General features: G+C 42.8%; 2 protein-coding genes across 2 annotated transcripts; both read right to left on the reverse strand.

The window, feature by feature from the left end:
• LOC139912061 (uncharacterized) lies at nucleotides 1-5,412 on the reverse strand. The gene is made up of 3 exons (XM_078285167.1): nucleotides 5,355-5,412; nucleotides 315-3,937; nucleotides 1-6 (listed from the first exon to the last, which is right to left on the reverse strand). The coding sequence occupies exons 1-3, from the start codon at nucleotides 5,410-5,412 to the stop codon at nucleotides 1-3; spliced, it is 3,687 nt and encodes a 1,228-aa protein (XP_078141293.1).
• A 2,505-nt stretch (nucleotides 5,413-7,917) lies between these two features.
• vcana (versican a) lies at nucleotides 7,918-22,903 on the reverse strand. The gene is made up of 8 exons (XM_078285168.1): nucleotides 22,848-22,903; nucleotides 20,953-21,016; nucleotides 19,003-19,389; nucleotides 17,757-17,931; nucleotides 17,446-17,573; nucleotides 14,246-14,539; nucleotides 9,306-10,634; nucleotides 7,918-7,934 (listed from the first exon to the last, which is right to left on the reverse strand). The coding sequence occupies exons 2-8, from the start codon at nucleotides 21,014-21,016 to the stop codon at nucleotides 7,918-7,920; spliced, it is 2,394 nt and encodes a 797-aa protein (XP_078141294.1). The 5' UTR covers nucleotides 22,848-22,903.
• Nucleotides 22,904-24,841: the final 1,938 nt, after the last annotated feature.

A 24,841-nucleotide genomic window follows, 5' to 3' on the forward strand; every position in this document is an offset into this window, starting at 1 on the left:
TCAGTGCTGTACAGAGAAGATACAGCTGTGACAGGAGAGGTCTGAATGAACATATCAGGGGTTTGGTCACCTGAGCCATCTTCATCTGTAGGAGTGAGAACAGAACTTTCCTCTGTCTTGTCAGTAATAGGAGTCACTGAGGGCTTCTCTGTCTGACCTTTTACAGCGCTCTCTTGTTCTTCAGCTGGTAATGTTGTTGTCTTGTCAGTACTAAATAAAGAGGAGGCTGTGGTAGCTGCAGTCTCTTTAGTTAACAGATCAGTTGTTTTATCACCTGAGCTGTCTTCATCTGTAGAAGCGAGTACAGAACTTACTTCTGGGGTGACTGGGGACATTAATGTGCTGGTCCTTTCTGCTGTTTTTTCAGAGCTGTATGAAGATGAAGCTGCAGTAACAGCAGAGGTTGAACCAGTAGCTGCATCAGTTTCTGGTTTCTCAGTGATGAAAATGGAAGAAGCTGTTACAGTTGCAATGTGTTTAGTCGACATATCAGATGTTTTTTCACCCAAGCTCTCATCTGTTGTTGATTGAATAGAACTTTCCTCTGGTGTCACTGGTGGACTTGTAGCAACACTCTCTTGTGTTTCAGGTGTCACTGATGTTGGTTTCTCAGTGCTGTACAGAGAAGATACAGCTGTGACAGGAGAGGTCTGAATTAACATATCAGGGGTTTGGTCACCTGAGCCATCTTCATCTGTAGGAGTGAGAACAGAACTTTCCTCTGTCTTGTCAGTAATAGGAGTCACTGAAGGCTTTTCTGTCTGGCCTGTGACAGCACTCTCTTGTTCTTCAGCTGGTAGTGCTGTTGTCTTCTCAGTGCTAAATAAAGAGGAGGCTGTGGTAGCTGCAGTCTCTTTAGTCGACAGATCAGTTTTTTTATCACCTGAGCTGTCTTCATCTGTAGAGGCGAGTACAGAACTTGCCTCTGGAGTAACTGGGGACATTAATGTACTTGTCCTTTCTGCTGGTTTGTCAGAGCTGTATGAAGATGAAGTTGTAGTAACAGTAGAGGTAAATACACCAGCTGTATCAGTTTCTGATTTCTCAGTGGTGAGCATGGAAGAAGCTGTTACCGTTACCATCTCTTCAGTGGACATATCAGATGTTTGTTCACTTGAACTCTCATCTGTTATTGATTGAATAGAACTTTCCTCTGGTGTAACTGGTGCCTTCTCTGTCTGACTTGTGCCAACACTCTCCTGTGTTTCAGGGAACACTGATGTTGGTTTCTCAGTACTGTAGAGTGAGGAAGCAGCAGTAACAGTTGCCTTTGAAGTATCAGTTCCCTCAGTTTCACCTGATGCTGTCACTGCTGGTGTCTCTGTGCTGTACATTGAAGAGACTGTGGTTGCTACAAGTAGTGACTCTCCAGTGAAATCAAAGGTATGGTCACTAGAAATGTCTATATCTTCATTTGTAGGAGTGAGAACAGAACTTTCCTCTGTCTTGTCAGTAATAGGGGTTACTGAGGGCTTCTCTGTCTGACCTGTGACAGCACTCTCTTGTTCTTCAGCTGGTAATGTTGTTGGCTTCTCAGTGCTAAATAAAGAGGAGGCTGTGGTAGCTGCAGTCTCTTTAGTCGACAGATTAGTTGTTTTCCTACTTGAGCTGTCTTCATCTGTAGAGGCAAGTATAGAACTTGTCTCTGGAGTGACTGGAGATATTAATGTGCTGGTCCTTTCTGTTGGGTTTTCAGAGCTGAATGAAGATGAAGCTGCAGTAACAGCAGAGGTTAAAACAGTAGCTGTATCCGTTTCTGGTTTCTCAGTGGTGAACATGGAAGAAGCTGTTACCGTTACAGTCTCTTTAGTGAATATATCAGATGTTTGTTCACCTGAGCTCTCATCTGTTGTTGAGTGAGTAGAACTTGCCTCTGGTGTAACTGGTGCTTTCTCTGTCTGACTTGTGGCAACACTCTCTTGTGTTTCAGATGACACTGACGTTGGTTTCTCAGTGCTGTACAGAGAAGATATAGCTGTGACAGGAGAGGTCTGAATTAACATATCAGGGGTTTGGTCACCTGAGCCATCTTCATCTGTAGGAGTGAGAATAGAACTTTCCTCTGTCTTGTCAGTAATAGGAGTCACTGAGGGCTTTTCTGTCTGACCTGTGACAGCACTCTCTTGTTCTTCAGCTGGTAGTGATGTTGTCTTCTCAGTGCTAAATAAAGAGGAGGCTATGGTAGCTGCAGTCTCTTTAGTCGACAGATCAGTTGTTTGATCACCTGAGGTGTCTTCATCTATAGAGGCGAGTACAGAAGTTGCCTCTGGAGTGACTGGGGACATTAATGTGCTTGTCTTTTCTGCTGTTTTTTCAGAGCTGTATGAAGAAGTAGCTGCAGTAACAGCAGAGGTTAAAACAGAGGATGCTACTGATTGTTGTTTGGAGATATCCACTGCAGATATCGTGGTTGAAATAGACTCATCTGGTTTGACTGTGCTAGGGAGTGGAGAGATGGATGTGGCAACAGATGAACTCGCCTCATTTGTAACACCAGGGGTAATTGATGCTTCCTCACTTGTCTTCACTTTTTGGTCAGGTAATTCAGTTAGTACTGATGCATCCTGTGTTGTGTATTGGCTGAAAAAATCGGTAAAAGAGGCCATTGTTGTCTTGATCATTTCAATAGCATTGTATAAGGGAGAAGCAGTTGTTGCAATGGATTCCTCAGAGGGAATGGGGGTTGTCTCATCTCGTGAAGTGGGTGATGAGGTCTGTTCTGGCTCATCAGTGTCAGGAACTGATGTTTTATCTGTGCCTGTTGTCTCTCTTGTTTGTGATGTTACTTCACTCTCCACTGTAGGTTGATCCGTTTTATCTGCAGGGCTTAAACTTGAAGATGATGTTGTCTCTAGAGAAATCTGTTCATTCCTGGATGATGGAGGTCTGGTTGTAAACATTTCTAGTGTTTGGGCCCCTGAACCCTCCTCCACTGGTGTAGAGAGAATACCAATTGTATCTTTCTCAGTAGATGAGACAGAGGGCATTTGGCTGGCTGTTGTTCCTCCCTGACTTGTCACTGTACTCTCTGCAGACTCAGCTGGGGTAGATGCTAGAGAAGATGAGTCAGTGCTTCCTGTAGCTGGTGTTATCTCAGTCTTAACTTTCTCTCCAGGAGAGGTCGGGCCACTAGTTATTGAAGGAGTCAGTGTGCTGCTGGCAGATTCTTTAGGGGTTTGGGACTCCTGAACTGTGCCTTCTTCCACATCTTGAGTGGAGCTCTCTGCGTCACTCGTTGATGTTGGTGTTTTCCCATCAGCGTCATCAGAGGTGGGAGTGAACACAGTCTGTGAAGCGGATTGAGTGGGGTCTTCAACAGCTGGAGCAGCAGATGTGCTCTTTGATTCCTCTGTGGTTTCAGCTTTAACTGTGGCTGTGTGAAGCTCGGTTGTAGCAGAAACTGAGGATTGATCCTCGGACTTCTCTGTCTGAGTCACATCTGAGGTTGTGTCTGTCTGTGCAGGGCCTTTTGTGGTCAGCTCATCCTCTTCAGGGACTATGTGAGGAGGTATTGATTCAACAATTGGGATTAGATAGGGGTCATAATCATCAACATCTGTGATAATTGTAGAGGTCGGTATTGATGTGGATGAGAAAGGTTCTTCTGTGGATTCAAGGGAGCTATCAACGAGGAGATCAGTCAAATTATAATCAAACACTGTGGTCATCTCATCACTTGCTCCCAGGGCTGTCATGTTTGTCACAACCTGGTCACCTTTGGCCTCTTTTCCATCTGGGCTCTGTGGCTCCAGTGTGATCTCATGTTTGCCATTGATAAAGCTAACAGTTGGAGTGATGGTGACAGCAGCTTGGGAGAAGAGGTGTGTGTCGCCACTGCTCAGGATGGGCTCACCGTCCACCAAGGAAGGGGTGGGATGGTCAGGCACCACTGGGATGACAGGGGACTGAGAATCCTGTGGATGTGGACCCTGGTCAACTGAAAAGAAAAAAGAAAGGAAGAGAAAAGAAGGAGTGTGACAATTCTATTCAAATGCAATTGAAAGTTTAACATATGGGAAATACAATTTAAGGGGAATCCAGACAAAAACATAATTCACATGTAGAATTAGAATTAGAATTAGTGTTCAGTCAATATTTGCAGAAATTACCAACTCTTTCTAAAGGCTGAATCCAGGCAGCCGAGACTCTGAGAGGCACTTTTTGAATGGGAGCCTGGGGGCTCATAGATTGCATATTTGCCATCTACATCAAAAGTAGCTTGATTTCAGTAGTGCCAATTGTTCCCTGAACCAGATGTACGCACAGTTTTGGATAATCATGGTGGCTACTGTTATAGTGTCATTAAAATCAGTCTCCTTTTAATTGTCTGTGGAAAAGCTCCAAAATATAACTCGATGACAAAGCAGACACGCTTGGTTACAGCTTTGTGAGAGGCTCATTCATGAACACAATTCTAGACTGGTCTGTCTAAGATTATATAAACAGCTTGTGATTTTTTTTTTTAGGGTGGATTCATTCAAACAGCCAAGTTAACTACAATCTACAGAATATTTTTCATACCACACAATATTATATTGTGTATTTGATACAGGCTATCACAGTAACAAAGCACCCTCAGTTCTTTCAGTAATTCCATGAAAGAGACCTAGTGTTTCTCTGAATCTTACAATAAAGTTCAGAATAAACCAAAAACTGCAAAACATTGCAAATGAAAAACTCTCCAACATATCTGAAAGCCTTGGCTTGACTGGTATCTGAATATCATCCAAACCATAATTCAAAGATTTATATCCCAAATTGATGTGAAAAGAAAATATTATCAAGAGACCACTCCATTATGCTTGCAACATTTAGCTAGGATTTCACTCCATTATAGAACGTCTTTTGTCAAACTTTTAATGTCTTAGACATTGCCAAGTCCTTTAACAATGTCAACAATCTCAGCATGTCTAGATTTACAAAAGGGACCACGAAGATAACTTATGAAATAAATAACATGGAAGGGAATTCTAACCTGTCTTCACTGAAAAAGGAAGATTTGATTCATAAATCATAGAGTATACAGATCATAGTGTGTCATTACTAATGAATTTCCACCTACATATATGCTCTAAATAGTGGTCTACTGACTTTGAGTGACTTCAGATGTCAACAGCTGTCTGTTCTTAATTTTAAGGGTAACACAGAAGTAGCATTCAATTCCCATTCCAAAGCACAGCATCATCACCATCCACCTACGTTATGTTGCCTAAGATCACCTTGTATATTGCCCCATAAATAAACAAGGTGCTGTTTGATTGGTAATAATCAACCTCTTCTAAGAGACAGTTGCATTAAACTACATGCTGGCTGATCTCAGATATTAAAGCCCAGTTTAGTGAATTGACAGATACCTCTCGGAGCTCTCCGAGCTAAGCCAAGGCCCTGAGCAAAGACAGACATCCTGTCCATGCCCCTCAAAGCAAATAAGAGTGGCTGTGAGGAAAAAACAACCCTTGATGAGATCCACTACATGTCCAAGCAAAGTGGCTCTGTCGAGAGGAGTGTGCCACATAGGAGGATTGGCCCACACAACTGCACTTACTCTTTGGAAATTACTCACTTATGTGTCCCCACCAGCACTCCAGTTTTATTTTGCATGCCCCTTATTAATAAGAACCCTTGTGAGTGAGCCATAGCTTCATGCTCTTGTCTGACACAACCAACAATATGTATAAGGCGGTTGGCAAAAAGAGGAGAGAGCTCTACGGTGGTCCATCTCATAGTGAACAGTTTGGTATGGCTGGGCCTGATTTGCTTACCAATATTTACATATGGCAGTACAAACAACGAGGAGGAGAGGATTATTCACACAGTCCAGGAGACCCAAACAAGCACTAAACATACACTACCACTTCCCTGTTTCTCTCTCTCGCTCTCTCTCTCTCTCTCTCTCTCTCTCTCTCTCTCTCTCTCTCTCTCTCTCTCTCTCTCTCTCTCTCTCTCTCTCACTCCCCCTTTTCCTCTCTCTGTTTCCCACAAGCTGTGATTCAGAAAGATTATTGGTTGCAACCAAGACACCTGTTTAAAACTCAGGTCAGGCCTGGGAACTCAGAAGAGCAAGGAACCCCCCCTCTCCCCTCCAACACCCTGCACACACACACAGACACACACACACACACACACACACACACACACACACCTTTCCCCCTCAGCCTCATGTGATCAGTTGCCAGTGCCAAAGCTCCTACAGCCAGTATTGTATGTTAAAATGAAAGCAGACCACAGAAGCGCTGGCCAGCCCAGCATTTCACTCCACTCTGCTGTGGAGGTAGAGTCATTACATCAGCTGCCACCCAACTACAGGCGGTGTATCATTCTGTGGTTATCTGGGTGCTTCAGGGTTTGGAGAACGCCTGTTTTGCCATGACAGTATTCTTCAGGCCTCACATGAGAATTTAGGCTAGTTGGGGAATAGTTAGGAGATCAGTTTGCTCAGTCTCAGGGTACTGAATATTAATAGATGTTCCATTCACAATCAGCATATATTGTTGTTGGTTCGGCCCATTGTTTTGTGACACTTGGGGTTGACAAGACTCAGTGTATCAATATTTTAACAAGTCATTAAAATGTCGTATTCACACTCTGTAAACAACAAATTGAATTGCCTCATATTTCTTAAATTCATCAGAAACATATGAACAATGGCCACTTGAGAGTAATACAGCCACTTTTCTCAGCAACAATATTAATATATTTGATATTTAAAATCCTAATACAGTTGTTTACTACATTTCCATGTGATCAGACAACAGACTACTCCCTGTGCAACATATAATACAATATTTTCCACAAGTTTTTCCCACAGACTGGAGAAGCTAAAAGAGACCTCCTCCACGACTGTTTCAGCTGGGCTACATCACATGATGTAGCAGTAAAAGTAGCTATAATCACCCTGTTTAGTCAGGCAGCCTCCAGCTGTCCTCACTGAGAGGGGAGACTTTGCGTTAGCAATGACATCACCTCTGAGGTGGCGTCCAGTCTGCAATGTGCTAAAGAAAGGCATCTGTGGTTACTCAGGTAGACTGCCAACACCCCTCTGTCACTGTAGGCTGTCTGTCAGTGAGTCTCACACTGACATATGCACACACAAGAAGAAAAATACTGTAAACACATATTTGTTTGCAGTAGAAATAAGACATATAGACGAGATATACAGACACATGGGAAACATGGACATGTTTCAAACATGTTTCAAACATGGACAAGGCAGACATACAAACTGTTTAACTGATTTTTTACATCTCTCTCTCTCTCTCTCTCTCTCTCTCTCTCTCTCTCTCTCTCTCTTTCTCTCTCTCTCTCACACACACACACACACACACACACACCACACTGCACTGAATACACACTTTGTTCCACTGACCACATCAGCAGATTAAGGAGTCCAGATCAGATGCACTCTAGGCAGGCACAGCAGCAGCCATACTCAACTAATCAGCCAAATTCCCAAAACTGCCAAATAACCAAGCCGTTCCCCAGTACCCTTCCAATTCACCAGATCCATTTCCTCTAACATGAACGCTGCTCTTCAGGGATACGGAATGAGTCATCGCAGCGATGTTTGCTGCTCAGATGGATAGCAAAATTAAGGGAGTAAAAACTTATGCAGCTGCTGTGTTTTCTGTATGAGATCATGTGCTGTTGGGCTAAAAGTCATGGCCTGAATATGCATCTGAATGTTCCCAATTTCCTCTAACCAAGATTTCTGTAACTCGCACCTCATTATTAAAATGAGAAAATTGTACACATTCCCATATGATCTCAGGTAGGTGCAAATACAGATTTTAATAGAGAATTAAAATCACATGAATTAAAATCACATGTTAACAGAGTAATCCAGACTCAGTCCCTCTGTAAACTTGAGTAGACATTTTAGCTGGACTAATCTCTATGCTGACCTTTTAACCACTGACCTTAAGCTTTGAGGAACACTGTTGGGCAGGAGGATATTTGAAAGAGGGAAAATCATTATTAGGGCTACATGTGAAGTTGTTTCAACAACAACTTTGGTAATTGAGGTCTGTGTGTTGCTAATCCAATAAATCATGTTGAAGTTGTTGTCCTTTTTTGTATTCAGGATTTGATCTCCCTCCCTCTAAATCTCTCTCTCTTTTTCTCTTTGTTTCTCTTTCTCCCTCTCCCTCTCTCTCCCCCACCCCCTCTCTCTCTCTCATCGATGTCAAAGTCATTGTCTGGACATCTGCTCAGCACGACTGACTGACGTGGTCCTGAGGCTAAGCAGTCTTTCAGCAGGTGTCCACAGTGGGAACACACACACACACACACACACACACACACATACACGAGCCAGAGGGAACCGGAAAACAAAACACTTTATTGTGGTCCTGCATGACAGGACTAAATCTGACTCACCAGGCAAATATCATTACTAGTATAGTATCATTACTAGTATACCATATTTAGATTATCGTTACTACTGAGTTAAACAGCATTTAAGGAGCAGATCACTGAATTTACAATCCCATTACTTTGGGAATGACTAGTAAAATGATAGAAGAACAACTTTTAAAAGGGAAAACACTTCAGTTTGAGCCTATGATCCAAAGGTGGCTGGATGCCAAGCAAAAAATCCCATTGCCCAACAGCAGAGGCACTACACACTACTTTAAGCTGCATTTATTTGACCTCAGCTAACTCCCACTACTATACATTCTAGTTGGCAGAAAATCAAACTCTCTCTCCACTTCAGGACCTTGGACAGCACGGCCTCCCCCAAGCCCCATCTGCTGTACAGTAACATACTGTATATTGGCATAATAGACCAATACAAAGTAATAATTCTTGCAGGCTATTTATGAGAGATATCAAATTCTAACCAAGCCAACACAAAAACATGAGAATATAAAATATATACAAAACAAAACTTTAATGATAACTGAGTTATTCTTATATCCCAGCAGCAAAAGAGACACTCGACTGGAACAACAATGTTCAAGGACAGCCCAAATTGCAGAGCATGTTTGATTATAATGACTCACAGACCGACCTAAAACACCCCTGGGGAAAAAGTTTTAACTACCTCAATGCCTACCACATGACTGTTTAATCCAATTAGATAGAGGTTCTCCTGTGGGAGACATGCAGTCAATCTGAAATACAACTCTTAGCTGTTGTTAACTCCATTTTTATTACCCATACATTGTTGTGGTCAAATAACGAGGATCAAGTAATGACCTTTATGCATCCTGTCAGCAGAACCAACTATAAGACTTAAATTAGGATCATTTGCATAGAAAACGATGGACACCAAACGTGGAAAATTATTTATGCATGAGTCTTACCTGATTCATTCTGCTTCTGCATGACAGTGGTGACCTGGATGGATCGTCCCTCAGGCACCGCAGCACCTGGAGTGGTGGTGGGACTGTCCACAGCTGCAGCCATGGGAGGGGATGTGAAGAACTCTGTATCGATATCTGTTGCTGTGTCCTCTTCCTCTGCCACGGCCTCACCTGTGGATTCTGGGACGCGAGCGGTGGACTCGTCAAAGACATGGACGCTTGACGGCGATGACGTCACGTCCTCAGCTGAGGTTCCACTATCAATGAGGACAGGGGCGGCTGTCACAGTTACAGAGGCTGCAGGGAAAGTTGTGGTTTCAGTCGTGGTCTCGCTGGTTTCCTCCTTGTACACAACAACCGGCGTCTCCGCATCCTGCGCTTTGGTTGGAGATGTGGTTTGTGTCACAGTGCTGGTAGCCTCTGGTGGTGGTGTGATGGTGGTGATCTCAGCCTCACTGCCAGGTTGGGTGTTACACATAAAGGTGGTGATGGTTGTAGGGGCGGGAGAAGAGGACTGGACCTCTTGGACTGGTGGCAGTCCCTCTACAGGCAAATCAGTCCCAATCTCATCCACTAGGTCTGGATCATAGTCTAGGAATGGTGTTGTTGACTCAAGCCCAGGGGTTGGGGTTGTCGAGGCTGAGGAGCTGAATAACTCCTCACTGGTCAGTTCAGTTGATGCTGTTGGAGTGTCAGTGAGGTCAGAGGTCATCTCTGTGGTGACCCCAGCATCCACAATAGTTTCCTCCGTCTTCCCCACAGCAAACATGGGCTCTGTGCTGGGAGAAGCCTCTATGCGGACGTCAGGTCGGATTGTGCCGACCTCAATGACTGAGTGATCGTCTGGTTCCTCGGTGGGCTCGGACACGGATTCTGCAGTTTCAGTGCTTTCTGCTGCACTCGGTGGTGCTGGGAATGTGTCGCCACGGTGAACCGCTTCTACTTGGGTTTCATTTTCACGTACAAAGTCTTCAACGTCAAAGACTGGTGTGGCTGTCGTCAGGTCTTCAGAGTCCTCCTCGCTAACGGTGGTGGTGATCAACTCTTCCAGGACTTCTTCGTGGCCTGTTGGACTGGGGCGAGGTGGAGCCATACTGGTTGAGAACATGGATGGAGCATCTGTGGGAATTAGAAAGTCTGGAGATTCTACTTCTTTCTCTGACATAGTCTCAGAGGTCGAGGCTAGGGTGCTGCTGCTACTCTCCATCGGCGGGAGGGCAGTGGTGGAGCTGATGGTGGTGGTTGAGGTGGTCTGCCTAAGTGGAGCTGTAGTGACTCCTACCACAGACACATCCACAAACGAAGTCTGGTTGATCACCTCTCTCCTTCCTACAAAACACACACAAAGTAAGAGATAAATTCAGAGTAAGTGAATTAACATATGCCTCCAATGCATAAATGAAACAAGGCAAAAGTATGAAAATTATCACCCAATATCACCCAATACCAATATTGAGATTGGTGTGATTAATGTCCAGCAACTGAATGTATTTTTGGAGCATATTATTATTTAATCAGGGATCTTTGATTCTAGTTTAAAACCATTCATTTCCTCTCTGTGTCTCCTTGGCTGGCACCAGAATGGCGTGTCTGCCAGATCACTCAGCCAGACAGCCAGGTTTCACACAGTGTTGCACTCTCACAATACAGACAACATGCTGGTGTGTGGAAACATGCCAGGACTGAAGCAAAGATCCAAAAGTGTAAATTGTTGATCACCTCAAAGACATTAAAAAATTACACATTTATGATGCCGGGTGAGAAAAGTTCCAACAGTGAAAGCTTGGACAAGATCGCACAAATAAAACATAATGGCTGATTTTTATTTTACGAACATGGAGTCGCAGAAGCCTATGAAACTATCAGCCATAAAATACTGTATTACACAATTTGGCATACTTTTTAAGTAAGTGAAACTATGAAAGAGGTTTGCGAGACAAGCCCATGAATCAAATACCAGTCAAGTAACATGCCACAGTTGCCGTGACAGTGTGACGGGACATGAAAGTACCCCGAGTCAAAAGGATCCTCAATGTCAAGGACTTTCTCTCTGAGCTCTGACTGTTGTTTATAACCAGCACTAACATAAATTCACCCTGTGCTCTCAAAGACTTAGAGGAACCAGTATGAAGTGATTATGAAATGTTAGGCAACAAAACAATCCCTTGAACGTAATTATTACAATCAATCTGAGAACTAACCCTGAAACTTCATGAGCTCAAAAATGGTTGGCATATAACTGCAATTTAGTCTTAGTGTTTCTGTGAAGCTAATATTATCATGCTGATCTCCCATTTTATGGGAGATCAGTCCTGGATCTTTCCCTTGTGCCTGATGAAATGGGCTATTTTGTCATCACTTCACAGAAGATAATGTAAGTGAGGTCATTTTCAAAGTGTTCTTTTTTTCTTTTTTTCTTTTTTTTTGTGCACTTTTAGAACGTTTTTCTAAACATTTCCTAACTTGTCTCAAAGCGTTCACAGGACCATTACAAAGGAGAAACAGCATATAAACTTTTAGGAATCTAGTGTTTTGGTTTTGTTTGAGTCGCCGTGAGCCTTCTTGTCTTCTGCTCTCCTCTCTCCTCCCACGGTCTGTCTGACTGTTTACTAGTATTTTCCTGTTGTCCAGCAGCAGTTTTCAGCCGCCTGTGAAGGTCCTCAATTACATAATCATCTCTCTTGAATCAAGATGAATGTTTAATGTCAAAGCATTATTAATCAGCAAGTTCCCTTCACTCACTTAAGTTTCCCTTGAGTGAGTCTCTTTTGCCCTCTCTCTCCCTCTTCTCCCCTATCCCATGCGCTCTCTTGCTTACTCATACACATAAACAGCAGTGCCACAGCTTCAGGAGGCTTTCCTCAGTGGCGCAGACAGACTGCGTAAAGCAGACACCAGCTGTTGACCATTACGCACTAGCCCTCTCTCTTCGTGAAACTATCTCTGATGTAAGGTGTGAGACACATTTTTCCCTAAGAGGAAAAATAGAGCCTGCTCTGTTCAAAGTAGAGGGACTGCATTATCTCACTCATGTTATTGTGCTGTTGCTGTTACTGAGGCCTTTGTTTTCTCCGGGAAAAACCAGAGACCAATCAGAGACCAATTATCACCCCCCACCCCCCTCCTCTTTCTCTCTTTCTGTGTAGTCTGACCTATGTTTACATAATATCTCCTTTTTTTTTTTTTGATATTATTGGGAGTGGGAAAGCAGGAAATGATGGAGTGCATCCCAGCAAACGAGGGTACTTGAAAAGCACTTAGACGGGAGTAAATACAGCACGACTGAGCGAGCTGACATGGAACACACAGAGCAGGAGGTGAGGGTGGCCTGTTTGTGTGCCCTCTGAACCCCATGGGGACTTATCACTGCGAGAGCTAGCCATGACTCAGGGGCAGCAAATGGCCTGGCAGGGGATGGCTTATCTGTCCAACCCCTCATTTGTAAAGATGGAAAGGCCAGGTCAGGGGTCACCAAGGATGACTGGATTTAGAAGTCCAGCAGTAGCTTTGTCCATTATCCAAACGTCTGCTCTGATAAGTACAAGTGAGAATGACGGAGAAAGGGCAAACTCTGACAGCGGAAATGAGAGGAGAAAGGCAAAAAAGGGAGTTAGATAGTGAGACTAAAAAGGCTGACAGGTGCGATCTTAGTAACTTTTGCTACTTTGCCCAGTGGCTGATATCATCTGTCATTTGGTTTTGCCCTGGGGATACTGATTAGTAAAGAAAACTCACATTTTGAGGGATTAGTCTAATTGAGCTAACTTCCAGTGAACCATAAAGTGTTACTTGAGGCCCTAATTTTTGTTTTTATGGAGAACCATCAGCTATATTCTCCTTTTTCCCATGGTGAGTAATCACCATGGTTTGCAACATTGAGTGTATTTATGCACATAGTATTATTGATGAAAAGGCAGTCAAGGTCTTTATGCATCTTTCATATTCTCTACATACATAAATACACTTGTATAGACATCTTACAAGCAAGCCCTCAGACACCATGCAAAATAAGCTTGCAAACATAACTATAATTAATAGATTAAAATGTAAACATGCCTCAACATCCTGGCTAGATAGGTTTCCTGTGGGTTTCTCATAATTGGGATAACAATTTATTTGGGTTTTTAACATGTTTTACTTTCAGCAATGCTAAAATGGAATATTAGAGAATCATGAACAATATTGGGGAAATGGTGTGTATGTAAACAGTTTTAGTTCATTTCACAGTTAAAACAACACCAGTGAGGTTGTGTGAGGACAAAGCTTAAGGAGCCTTGATTAGCCGAGCCCGGGAGTAATAGAGGTAACAAAAACAGACAGATACTGACTGTTCACAATGCTACAGCAAACTATTGGTTAGTAATCCCTCCATTAGAATAAGAACTGCTCTGTCCATTAAGTTCAAAGAAAGCAGGGCTTAGCCTTATGATTTCACCCTCCTCTTGGTCAATGTTGTTGCCATGGAAATGGGCGGGAAACCAAAATGCAAGACACTGAGGTCAGCAAGTGACTGTAGTCTGCAAAACCAATCAGTCACATAACACACAACGCTCGTAAAAAATGATTTGGTTCCTTCTGCTTTGTTGCTGTTGTTATAAAACATAACAAAAGAAAGACAAAAATCACAATTAATAGAACAATTGATAAAGGATGAGATTTTACAGGTATTACATGTTATAGAGAATGTTGATTTAGTTTATATGTGGGAATGTGTGTAGAGGTTCAAAGAAGCAGAAAATCAAAGGGTGGGGGAAGAGAGGCTATTCCCTGAGGAGATGAGATCATAGCTCCTCACAGCCCGGGCCTGGCCTTTTGAAAGGAAATGTTGGGTCTGTAAGTAAGTCTGCAAGTATAAACATGTACAGTATATTGACCACCATACATACCAGTACCACACAGACCAATGTACAAAATGGTAAGAACAAGACAAGTGAGTTTACCTTTAAAGCAGTAAGCTCCCAGCTTGGTAGAGGGTTCTGGGAAGCCTGTCTGGTTTCTGTAGCGGTACATGGTCCTGACACCCAGCAGGCCTCCCCCGCACTGCACTCTGGGTACGGCAACAGGATGTCGTGCGCTGCCATCGGAGAGCCAGCCATAGTCGCATCGGTCCAGGCCCTGTCGCCAGGCGGAGTGGAGCTGGCCGGGGGAAGCCAGGACAGCGTTCCTCTTCTTACACTCTTCACTGGCCTCCTCAAAAGTCATCTTCCGGCTCACAGGAGCATAGAACACTTCACCTGAAACAAAGACGACAAGATACAATGACAACTTAACTCTGAAGTACAAAATTACAGCTGTTTCTTTGGCACATAAATCATCACAACATCAAAAAGATCAGGACTGATGATATGAATTAATAAACTTGAATGAATAAACTGACGATCAATGCTATATCATCAACTGATGAACAGTCGTTTCATATTTCATTTGGAATTGTTTGAACTGAGGGTGAATTGGTCCGAACCTTGCAGTCAACAGACTAAAACACCATCATTGGGACTAATGTTGAGCTAGAGATGTTCACATCATTCTGACCTTTCAGTAGAGACATAGCCCAATAACAGCTGACAAAAGTCACAGCTGTGCGGGGCACAGGCCCAACACATCTCCCACCAATCCTATTTAGGACAATAGTAGTTCATTCATTGCTCTTATTCTGAGGTGGGATAGCAATGCTGACTATGTGCCTGGCCTGTCAATGAGTGTGTCTGTGCTTCAGATCATTAGGTTCCCCCTCAGTGGGCGAGTGAGCCAGTTCATACCTTATGTGTTTACTTCTGTCCTTCGTGTTGTTAGTCTGAAGGTCTTACCTTCACAAATGATAATGCACTACGGACATTATGAATATTTCTTTTCTTTGCTTATGCACTAATATAAATCAAAGATTACAGAAAGACAAGATCTTAATTGAAACCAAATAACAGCGGGAGGGGATGAGTGACTGACTATATGTTTTCACTTAGGCTTGGGTGTAACTTTTCAAAAAAGAGTCCACGGTGGTTTCCATGTCCCATTGATTTACTATGGCATTAAAATTAGGACATCGCCTTGTTTCCACCAAGGAATTGCGTTCCTCTTTGAAGCTGGCGGCGTGAGACATGAAACACACCACACCACACAATCAACCAATCGAGGACCAAACTGAAATACCAGTTTGGCGTCCTCTGTTGAAACTCTTTCGACCCATTATGGCTTTGTTTACTTTGTTTGCATTTTCTCCTAAAATCTAAAATGTATTGATGACTGATAATAAGGGATTGATAAACATTAGTTTTACATGTATTTCAGTGTTCTAGTATGGTTCTTAATGCTAGCATTGAATGTAACTGCTAAATCAAACCTGTACTTTAAGTTATGATGTGTTGGAAAAGCTTATTTTCCATCTACATGTAAAACCCTTCAAGAACATATATGAATATATCCAAAAACGGTCAAATAAACACCATGGATGTAGACAGTGCCCGTGCTAGTCGGGGAGCAAGAAAACAGGATTTTACTTGGCCTGCATCTCCAACCTGCTTACACAGTAGGTGTATTCCCATGGTTTACTTACAGAGTGATTCATTTTAATTCAGCTAAAGTTGCAATTAACCTGTCAAGCCATCTCAGCTAAACATGACTGGTTTCCCAGAAAATTGTGGAGATACAAAGTGGAGATAATAATCAGTGACATTTTCATATAAATAAATGTTTGTTTTGCTACTCATTATCACTGATTGATAGAAACAATAACAATTCAACCTACACGCTGTTCATAAAGGCTTTTTCATTTGCTGTTCTAAACACCCAGTGTCAGGTAGGTCTTTCCCACAAAAAAATCCTCTGGCGTACAGGAAATGATGCATTTATTTGGAATAAACAGTAGAAGAATTCAGTAGTTAGCATGACCAGTGATAGCAGCCACAGCTGAACAGACAATTACAGCAGCAAATTACATCCATATTTGCCGTAATTGTATCATGGTTGATTCAATGTGGTCTGCATTCCAATCTTAGTGAATGCAGCTTTATGTCAATAGTAAGCCTTCAGCTACTGAATGAATGAATGCAATGAACTTTAAAGGAGAGCATGTTGTGTGTTGCATTCAATTTAAAAAACCTTCCTACCAGCCATGTACAGTAGGCCTACAGTAACGGTACATTACAGCTAACAGTGGGAGATGCATGTGCATTCCCTGGTGGCTGCGGGGTGGGGGACATTCCCTCACTCACACCAGTGTCTACATCTGCTCCTCAGCTGGGACCCTTCACTAAGAGAATAACACTAATAATACAAATGTCACAGTGCTGAATGATGGCTTCATATTCATTACCAATTGTTTTGCAAATACTTGAATTTGCCTGTTTGCTGAACAAAAAGACATGGGGAAAATGCATGGTGAGTCAACAACTTCATGAATTTGTGTTGGTTAGTAAGACGCTGGGATTGGGAAAGACCGCAACTGGGCGGTATGTGTGTGTGCGTGTGTGCGTATGCGTGTGCGTGCATGCAGTGATGTTCCTAAGAAGAACAATAATTGATGTTTACTTATCAGTGCTGGCAATCTGCAATACCTGGAAATGGCCTGAAATAACGTACCTGTGTCACAATAATTGAAACTTCAGCATTATGTACCGTAGCAGAAAATCTATGGGCTAAACTGTCCATATCCCAGATAAGAAGAAGAACCAAAGAGAGCTGACTGGGGTTCAGCGGTGTCAAGAGTGATCATAACACCCATAAAATGCTTTCCGCCATGAGTGGGGTTGAGTGTGTCAGCAGTCTCGGCCTGGACGATGAACAAACAGATAAAGACTGTTGGCAGGCAGAGAAGACTTCCTGTAAGCAGTGCCAGAGGCATTTGAAACACCCATTATCGCATATTTGTTGGTGACTTCTTGAAAAACCATTGTGGTAGGAAATTGAATTCAGAATTCTGTTTTAGAGTCGAGATACTGGCAGTTTGTCTCTTACTTTCTATTGAACTTAGCGGTAAAAGTAATTTGCTTTGGTACTGTGGTCATTTTGAGGTGTCTTTGGTCTCAGCCAGAGGAAGTGTCAGTGCCTCCACTTAGCACCTCAATGCATCTTCTCATAACCCACTGCAGTGTCAGGAGTTATGTCCAGAGAACTAGAACATGCTAGTGCTGTGGGTGTGTCTTACCATTAAGCTTGTCTACATAACAGTATACATCATAGGTCTCCCTGGTTTTCCTGGCTCCATAGGACCGAACCCCAGGTTTATTCTGCAGGTTGCCATAGCAGCCGCGCCTGGGCTTAGTGATTGGGTATCTGTACGGAAAGAGGAATGAAGAACCATTTTAGGACATGTAGGTCGAATCATCACAACTGTGTGCAGATCAGTCACTTCAAAAGCATTTTCTGACCAGTAGGGAAAGCAAACGAATGCTGTCATTGAATAATATTGTTGTTTAAAATAAATGACTGGAAAGCAAGGAGTGAAATTCAACTGACCTCACTGTCTGGTCAGCAATCCAGCCGGCATCACAGTGGTCAAAGCCATCTTCATAGGCTGCTTTCAGCTGGTCAGCTGTTGCAATGGTTGCTCCAATGTTTTGGCAAACCTGGACGGCCTTCTGGTAGTCTAGAGTGTATCTGCTGGTGCTTGCCCGGTAGTGAAAGACAACACCTGGGTACAAATAGAAAGACAAAAAAAAACAGCACAAATTAGGATTTGTATAGAAAAGTGTTTAACAACAACATAGTAATCTGGAACCCATAACCATTCCAACACTATAAATTATGGCAAATGTCTTATAAAGCACACACCATGAGTGAAATAAATGAGGCTCTCAGTTTCTTTGGAAAGAGGGAACGTTGCAATAAACCATGAGGATAAGTGAAATACTCTACAGTTCACCACAAATGAACTAGATAACTATAGATGATTTAGACGATGCCACGGCCATGAAATCCCCATATTTGTGGACAATAAACATGCGCAGAAGAAATGATTGATGGCGCTAATTAACATTGCAGATTGTTGGAAGAGAGGTTATTCAGACTGTATACCAGAGAAAGCCAAAACTATCCCAGTATCCCCCCACCCGTGTTTTCTACGTCTCCCAAAACATGAGTTATATCTCCCAGAATACTTCTCAAATGACAACATATACTGTAGAACATACTGTAATGACACTAGGTAAGGACTGCTAACCATCCTCCTAGGGGAATATAGCTTTTGGTTGAAGATAGTTCAGTGCAGTTGCATTATCAGTTTGAGCTCTGTGTTAAATTGATGTTAGAAGTGGGATGACACTGAGGAATATTGGAGAGGTGTGTCTATGCAATTGAACAGACTTCGATTGTTGAGTGTGAGAACACAGGCTTTTGTTGGGTGGAGGCAGAGTAAAGACTCCTGGTAATACCCACTAACCGTCCCATCGAGTGAAAAAGCTCCACTGGCATGGCGGTACCCCAGATGATAGGGGGTCATAGTTTTAGCTTTTAGAGTGTTCTGCCTCTAAAATAACAAGTACTGAGAACTGTAGTTACTCTGCGTAACTACTGGGGTGCTACTGTCAAAGAAAGCAGGAGGGCACTCACAGTTATCTCATACTTTTTGCATTCCCATCACCGCTTACAATGCATTTTACTATTCGGAGAACCCCCCTGCTACATTCAAAGAGGATCTCATAGAAACAACTTTAAAGACTTCTGATTCCAGTATGATCTGGGTAGGAAATCAAGAAACTCTTACCATTGACATCGAGGTTCACTGTATCCTGTGTGTCCTCAATGCCGTACATGACCTCGCAGCGGTAAGTGCCCGCATCACTGGCACGCAGCTTGACCATCGTCAGTGAAGCGTCGCCCACATCTTCAGGGTGACTGGGCACCGACACGCGGTTCCTGTAGCTGGAGCCTATCTTGATGACGCCATTTTGTGCCACCAGAACTGTTGATTCTACCTCTCCCTCTATTTTGGTCCATTTGATGCGCAAGTAATCTTTGCTGAAAATGGTTGTTCCGTTGGTGCTGATGACGACGGGTGCGGAGGTTGGGATGGTGGAGAAAAAGCATGGCAGGTTCACCTTCCCCGAGAGGGAACCGCTCACTGGCCTCATCATCGTTAGTGTGTTGGAGGCTGAAGGGCATAAAACAACAGGGTTAAATGGAGCATCTATCTATATTGTTCAGTTCACTAGTACATCATATTATTTTTTCTATTCTTCAGTTTCTGCTTCATTCAAATGCTTTCATTTGTAACAGAGGCATGTAGTGTATTGCTGTGTGCTGGGTGTGACAACTACACCCAGACTATATAAAAAAAAAAAAAACATACATCATGGCCTGAAAATGACTCTCGGAAAGTCAATCCTCATCCTCAAACTGATGGGGGTGGGAACTAATATAACACTCAATGTAGTGTATGTACAGTTGTATGAAGCACAGGATAATTGGTCATGGCTGCATCACTCCATGTTATTCCAGTGCTGCAGTCTGTGCATGTTAGTTTCTCCTTAACATGAATACTAACTGATGATGACAGGTAGACCCATGCAAAATGAACTGAAATATGTCATAAGTGTGCAGCACACCTCGCATGACCTCCTATTCTCAGCAAAAACCTTCTTTCTGAATGTTGTTAGCCATTTATAATGCAGCACAGACATTTAGTTTAATTCTTACAGCTTGAATATTCTGTGTGGGAGACCACAACCAGTGAATCATCCTTATTTCCTGCAGCAAAGACTAAAGCATTAAACTACTGCTAAACCACACTCTAAACAATCACTATGCACCCCCCCACCCCCCAACACACACACACACACACAGAGACAAACACACACCCTCCCACCCGCTGAGCTACCTCCACTGTATGAGGCTAGTGACTGTATCTCAGTCTCACTCATTTTCTTGTGTGCAGCATGAGGCACAGCAAGACTTCCACATGATGCCAGACACAACTCCATGGCAACAGGCTGAATCACACTTAGGCTTGCGGAAAGGAATTATCTCATTTGAAGATGTTAGATTTTATTTTTTATTTCTTTTTTTAAGGGGGGATGGGGGAGGTGGGGGTGAACGCTCACGAGGAACAATGTGGGGAATGCTCTGGAAACAGCAGTGGGACAGAGCCTGAGGCATGAGTGTGCTTAAACAGAGGGCCTTATTAGGATGACGGGTGAAACCAGCTGTTATTCCCAGACTGGAACCAGAGTCTAATTGAAAGGTGTCCATCCATACCCAGAGACAGAGCCGGGGACCAGGGGGGCCCGAGACGCCCACTGCTGCCCAACACTGGGTGACCTTCACCTGTCAGTGTGTCTCATAGGTTTCCCAGGAACAGGCTTAACACAGTCTGCTGCCTGAAGAAGGGAGTGAAACCTTAATGCTGCGAGGCATTGTGGGAAACGCTGATAAATCACTCAGTTTGCTACAGATAAGCTACAGAATATAGACGCCAGCTGAATGGGACTGTGTCAACTGGCTGGATGGCAAAGGAGCGTTATGTTAGTCTAAACATACAGATGGGGGAGAAAGAGGAAAGAGAGGGGGAGAGAGAGAGAGAGAGAGAGAGAGAGAGAGAGAGAGAGAGAGAGAAGGGGGGGCAGAGAGAGAGAGAGAGGGGGGGGGCAGAGAGAGAGAGAGAGAGAGAGAGAGAGAGAGAGAGACAGAGGGAGACTTTTACTCATTCTAAACTTACCTGTTCCAGCTGCAGCTTGACAGAGGCAATATAACCACAGGATATGCTTTATATTTAGTATCATCTGTTGGAAGAAATAAAAGATGCATTAGGAGGCAACCCATATAAAGCCTTAAGCATTAGCAGTAATAATTATGTTGCAAATATTCTCTCTAACAATGCAATCACGTGTCTACATTTTCACCTTTTTTTCTTTTTTTTTTTTGCACTTTTGCACAGATTGAATGAGAAACAGAACAAACAGAATCTCATTCTATTTCAGTCAACACAACTTAGAGAGTCTGTTCAACAATTTTCTCATCATACCATGGCAGTGTAGCCTATGTGTCTCAGGGCAATTCAATGGTCTGTTCAAATCATTTAAACACTGCAAAAAACGTCCATATTAACAAGTCATTTAATCTAATAGTGAATCTTAAAATATTTTCTGACCAGTGGGATGAGATAATGTCACTTGTTTCCAATGCAAATCGACTTATTCCAAGAATTTTACTTGAGTATTATTGATCTTCCTTGTTTCAAGATAATGATACTTTGCAGAACAATCATCAACAGAAATAATTCAAAGGCCACTGGACAGAAGTGGAATTAGGGTTACCCCACAGCTAGAGTGGTTCCACTTGTTTGAAGGAAAAACAAGATTTGAAGGCAGAATATGAGACTAGGACTTGTTAAGATAGCATTTTTTGCAGCGAATGTGTGGGTGGCTTGGCTGAGAGGTAAAGCCTCCTGTGGGGTCGGGCTGCAAACGCTTTGGAGACAGGAGGACATGGAGCAGTCAGCCCCCTGCCCTCATTTGCACCCCGCTATGTAAACACGAGTGGCAAATTGTATATCTTAGATAATCAATTGAAAACGAGACATTACAAACCCCAACTTCTATGCTCGTTACGTCATGGCAATGACAAATTACCTTAATGTAAAATCAGATGGAGAATATTTCAGGGTGGGTATATGTGTGTGACTTAATGCCAACACTCCCAGAAGTCTATCCTGAGTCAACGGACCCACCCTGAAAAGAGTCATGGAAAGAAAATGAAATGCTGGGGCTTCGGGGAAAATAATAAGTGCAAGAAGTCTGGGTCAAATAATGTAATGACATCTCTCGCCCGTATTTGTTTCCCATTTGCGTAAAAATCCCTCTAGCCTATATAATGGCGCGTTCAACAGGGTCAATTGCATTTGAAGATTTCTAGGAAACTGAAAAAAAAATGGGCCGTTTTTTATACAGAGGAAGATCACCACTTAAGCATCACACAGGCGTATAATTGGTTGCAGGTTTTTGGAGCTCGTGAGGACAGTGGCCCTTTACGCGCAGCTGCGAGATGTCCCCCGCTATGAAATACAAATACCTGCTACTGAGAGCTAGAAAATTTGTCACTTCCTTCCAATATACCAGAATGGCTTCCAGACTTTGATTTCTTGTTTTGGCACCGTATATGACTTTCTTCTCACAGAAACACCTGTTGCTGGCGGATGCTCAATACAATTCATGAAGGGATCAATGAGCGTTGATTATTGTTATTTCACATCAAACAGTATAATAATAAATGCTGGAGTAGCCTAGTCTCCAATACCCTATTCTGATTTTGGACATTCATTTAGACGCACTCGACTAGCGGGATGCAGTCGGGGTGGGTTATCTAAGGACAAGGGAATGACTGGGCGGGTTCATGTTAAACAAGTTTTGGTTGGAAATACTTAAATATTTTAATATGGTTTTATTCAGGCATGATTTGTCCAACATTTGTATAATACCCTAACAAAAGCTTACAAATTTAGAAAACAATAAGCTAACTATAGCTTAGTAATAACAGTTTTAACCCTGGCAGCCAATAGCCAACAATAATATTTAACATTTTCAATTTCATAATAAAATAATAGAAATAACTTACGTTGAACAGTGTTTTATTCCATAAAATGTAGGAAAATCGATGTATATCCTTAAATCCAGTTAGTCCCAGTGCGTTACATGCATGCGTAAAAAGTGCCCAAGTATCTCCACCGCAAATCGGGCGCAAATGCACTTATCTCCCCGGTGCGCCTTTCTTTTCGCCTTGATGTCCCAGAGTTGCGGGATCCCTCTCCAGTATGATGCTGGTTCTGATCCGAGCAACAGAAACCGTGAAGTGCTGGCAAGCAACAAGTTCAATTTTGCCTTACTCTGTTATTTCGTCAGTGTTAGAGAGGAGGGGCAGAGTGCCCATCTGAAAAGTGAATGAGACACCTTGGGGAGGAGGAAAAAAAAACGTAATTAGGCCCTGTGTCCGAGAGGTACATCCTCATCCAGTCAGGCTGTTGCCAAATCACACAAATCACTTGCGCTGATCACACATTTCTCATTAGGGGGTTTCAACTTCACTTAGGACCCCTAAATCCCCTCTTATTTTCACAGCTTTATTAAGATAATCAGCTGTTACAAAGCATTCACCAAATATAAAGGGGATGAGTTATGTTTACATCTCGATGTGTATTAGTAAAGGAAATCGAAAAAATAACTACTACCTTTGATTATAAGAAGGTCTCCAAACGATGCGCTGTGGGGAGCGCACCGGTCCTATGGGTGCGCGGTTGAAACAGGGTGGTGCGTGACAGGAGGCAACGCAGACAACTGTCTCTCGGTGATTTTCGTTCATATGCTAAGAGTTTGGTCACCCACATGCATTTCTATCAATATTGTGAAGAACTATATCTCTGGCGGAACTTTTCCCATCCACCCAATCGAACCAATTAAGTCACTTTACGCAGCCGCCTCTAACTGCGTCTGGATCTTAGATAAAGAACCACTGAGGTATCAACAAAGACCGAGTTTAAAATAAGTTTATTATTTTATTTTAGACACTGCTTTGGACTGGCTAATTGTTGTGCGTTCACCTGAACACATGAATGCCATGCAGGACGCGTTTTGGAGGAAGGTATCTCACAGTGATATGCTCATTCAGCTCTGGTTTAGACCTGACTGACTGAACTGGCAGAGAGTCAGCGAATGGTCTGATGGGAACTAAAGCCTCTGTGCTTGTCTTTTCCACACGGGGGAGAGGCTGGACCACAGTTTGTCAACCCCTGCCTAATAATCACCGCGATTTGCTACTGCCAGATAAGAGGGTTGGCTGAGGTGTGTGTGTGTGTGTGTGTGTGTGTGTGTGTGTGTGTGTGTGGTGATCGTGGGGGAGCTGCTGTCTGGCAGTGATTATAACTCCCAACCGTGTGGGGTGGGAGGTGTGTTTTCCGGTGTGTCTTCACAGCAAATAATTTGAATATGTCTGGTGTTTTCTAATATGACTCCTGTGGCCCACTGAATATGTCATCTAAGCTCCCAGTGTGACGCCTCAAAAACCTGTCACAGCTGGTTCAAACGCATTTGCACAGAGATCTCTCCAAATACAAAAAAAAAAAAAGTTTTAGTTTTAGTTTAGTTGTCTGTTTCTCCAAAAATCAGCAACAGCAGACTATTTGTTTAGGTATACAGTAGCTTTAATTCTGAAATTTGGAAAATATTCTGTTACAAAGTCAACATGATTTGGACATCAATTTGGTGGTTTAAAAATTAAAGCTTACTGTATTCCACTAGTTCACAGTGCAGACACAATGATTTAACGAAGAACTATCTGATTTGTAATCACATTTTTTATTGAAATCCCTTGGTTGGATGAGCCGGTGACAAATAATAATTTTCACTTGCTCACAGTGTTTAGTGAATTTTATTGCACTAAATTGTAGACATTCAGCTGACTCATGAGTGACTCAGAATGAGTGCAAGTTTAAATTCATAGATTGCCAACATTAAAAGCCACCAATAGCAAGTAACATTAAGATCAAAGCCAAAGTGTCCCAATAACAGATGTAATATAGTATTTCTGTGCCAGAAAGTGCTTAGTGAACATTTTTT

Source organism: Centroberyx gerrardi, chromosome 8 (assembly GCF_048128805.1).
Source record: "Centroberyx gerrardi isolate f3 chromosome 8, fCenGer3.hap1.cur.20231027, whole genome shotgun sequence".
In the NCBI taxonomy this organism is placed as follows: Eukaryota; Metazoa; Chordata; class Actinopteri; order Beryciformes; family Berycidae; genus Centroberyx; species Centroberyx gerrardi.

Excerpts from the sequence above, each read along its gene's own strand:
- vcana (XM_078285168.1), bottom strand. The coding sequence starts at position 21,016 with ATGATACTAAATATAAAGCATATCCTGTGGTTATATTGCCTCTGTCAA. Across the intron at positions 17,574-17,756 it reads ATTGCTGACCAGACAGTGAG|ATACCCAATCACTAAGCCCA; the intron begins GTCAGTTGAATT and ends CTTTCCGTACAG. Across the intron at positions 10,635-14,245 it reads GGGAGCTTACTGCTTTAAAG|GAAGGAGAGAGGTGATCAAC; the intron begins GTAAACTCACTT and ends TGTGTTTTGTAG.
- LOC139912061 (XM_078285167.1), bottom strand. The coding sequence starts at position 5,412 with ATGGACAGGATGTCTGTCTTTGCTCAGGGCCTTGGCTTAGCTCGGAGA. Across the intron at positions 3,938-5,354 it reads AGCTCGGAGAGCTCCGAGAG|TTGACCAGGGTCCACATCCA; the intron begins GTATCTGTCAAT and ends TTTTCTTTTCAG.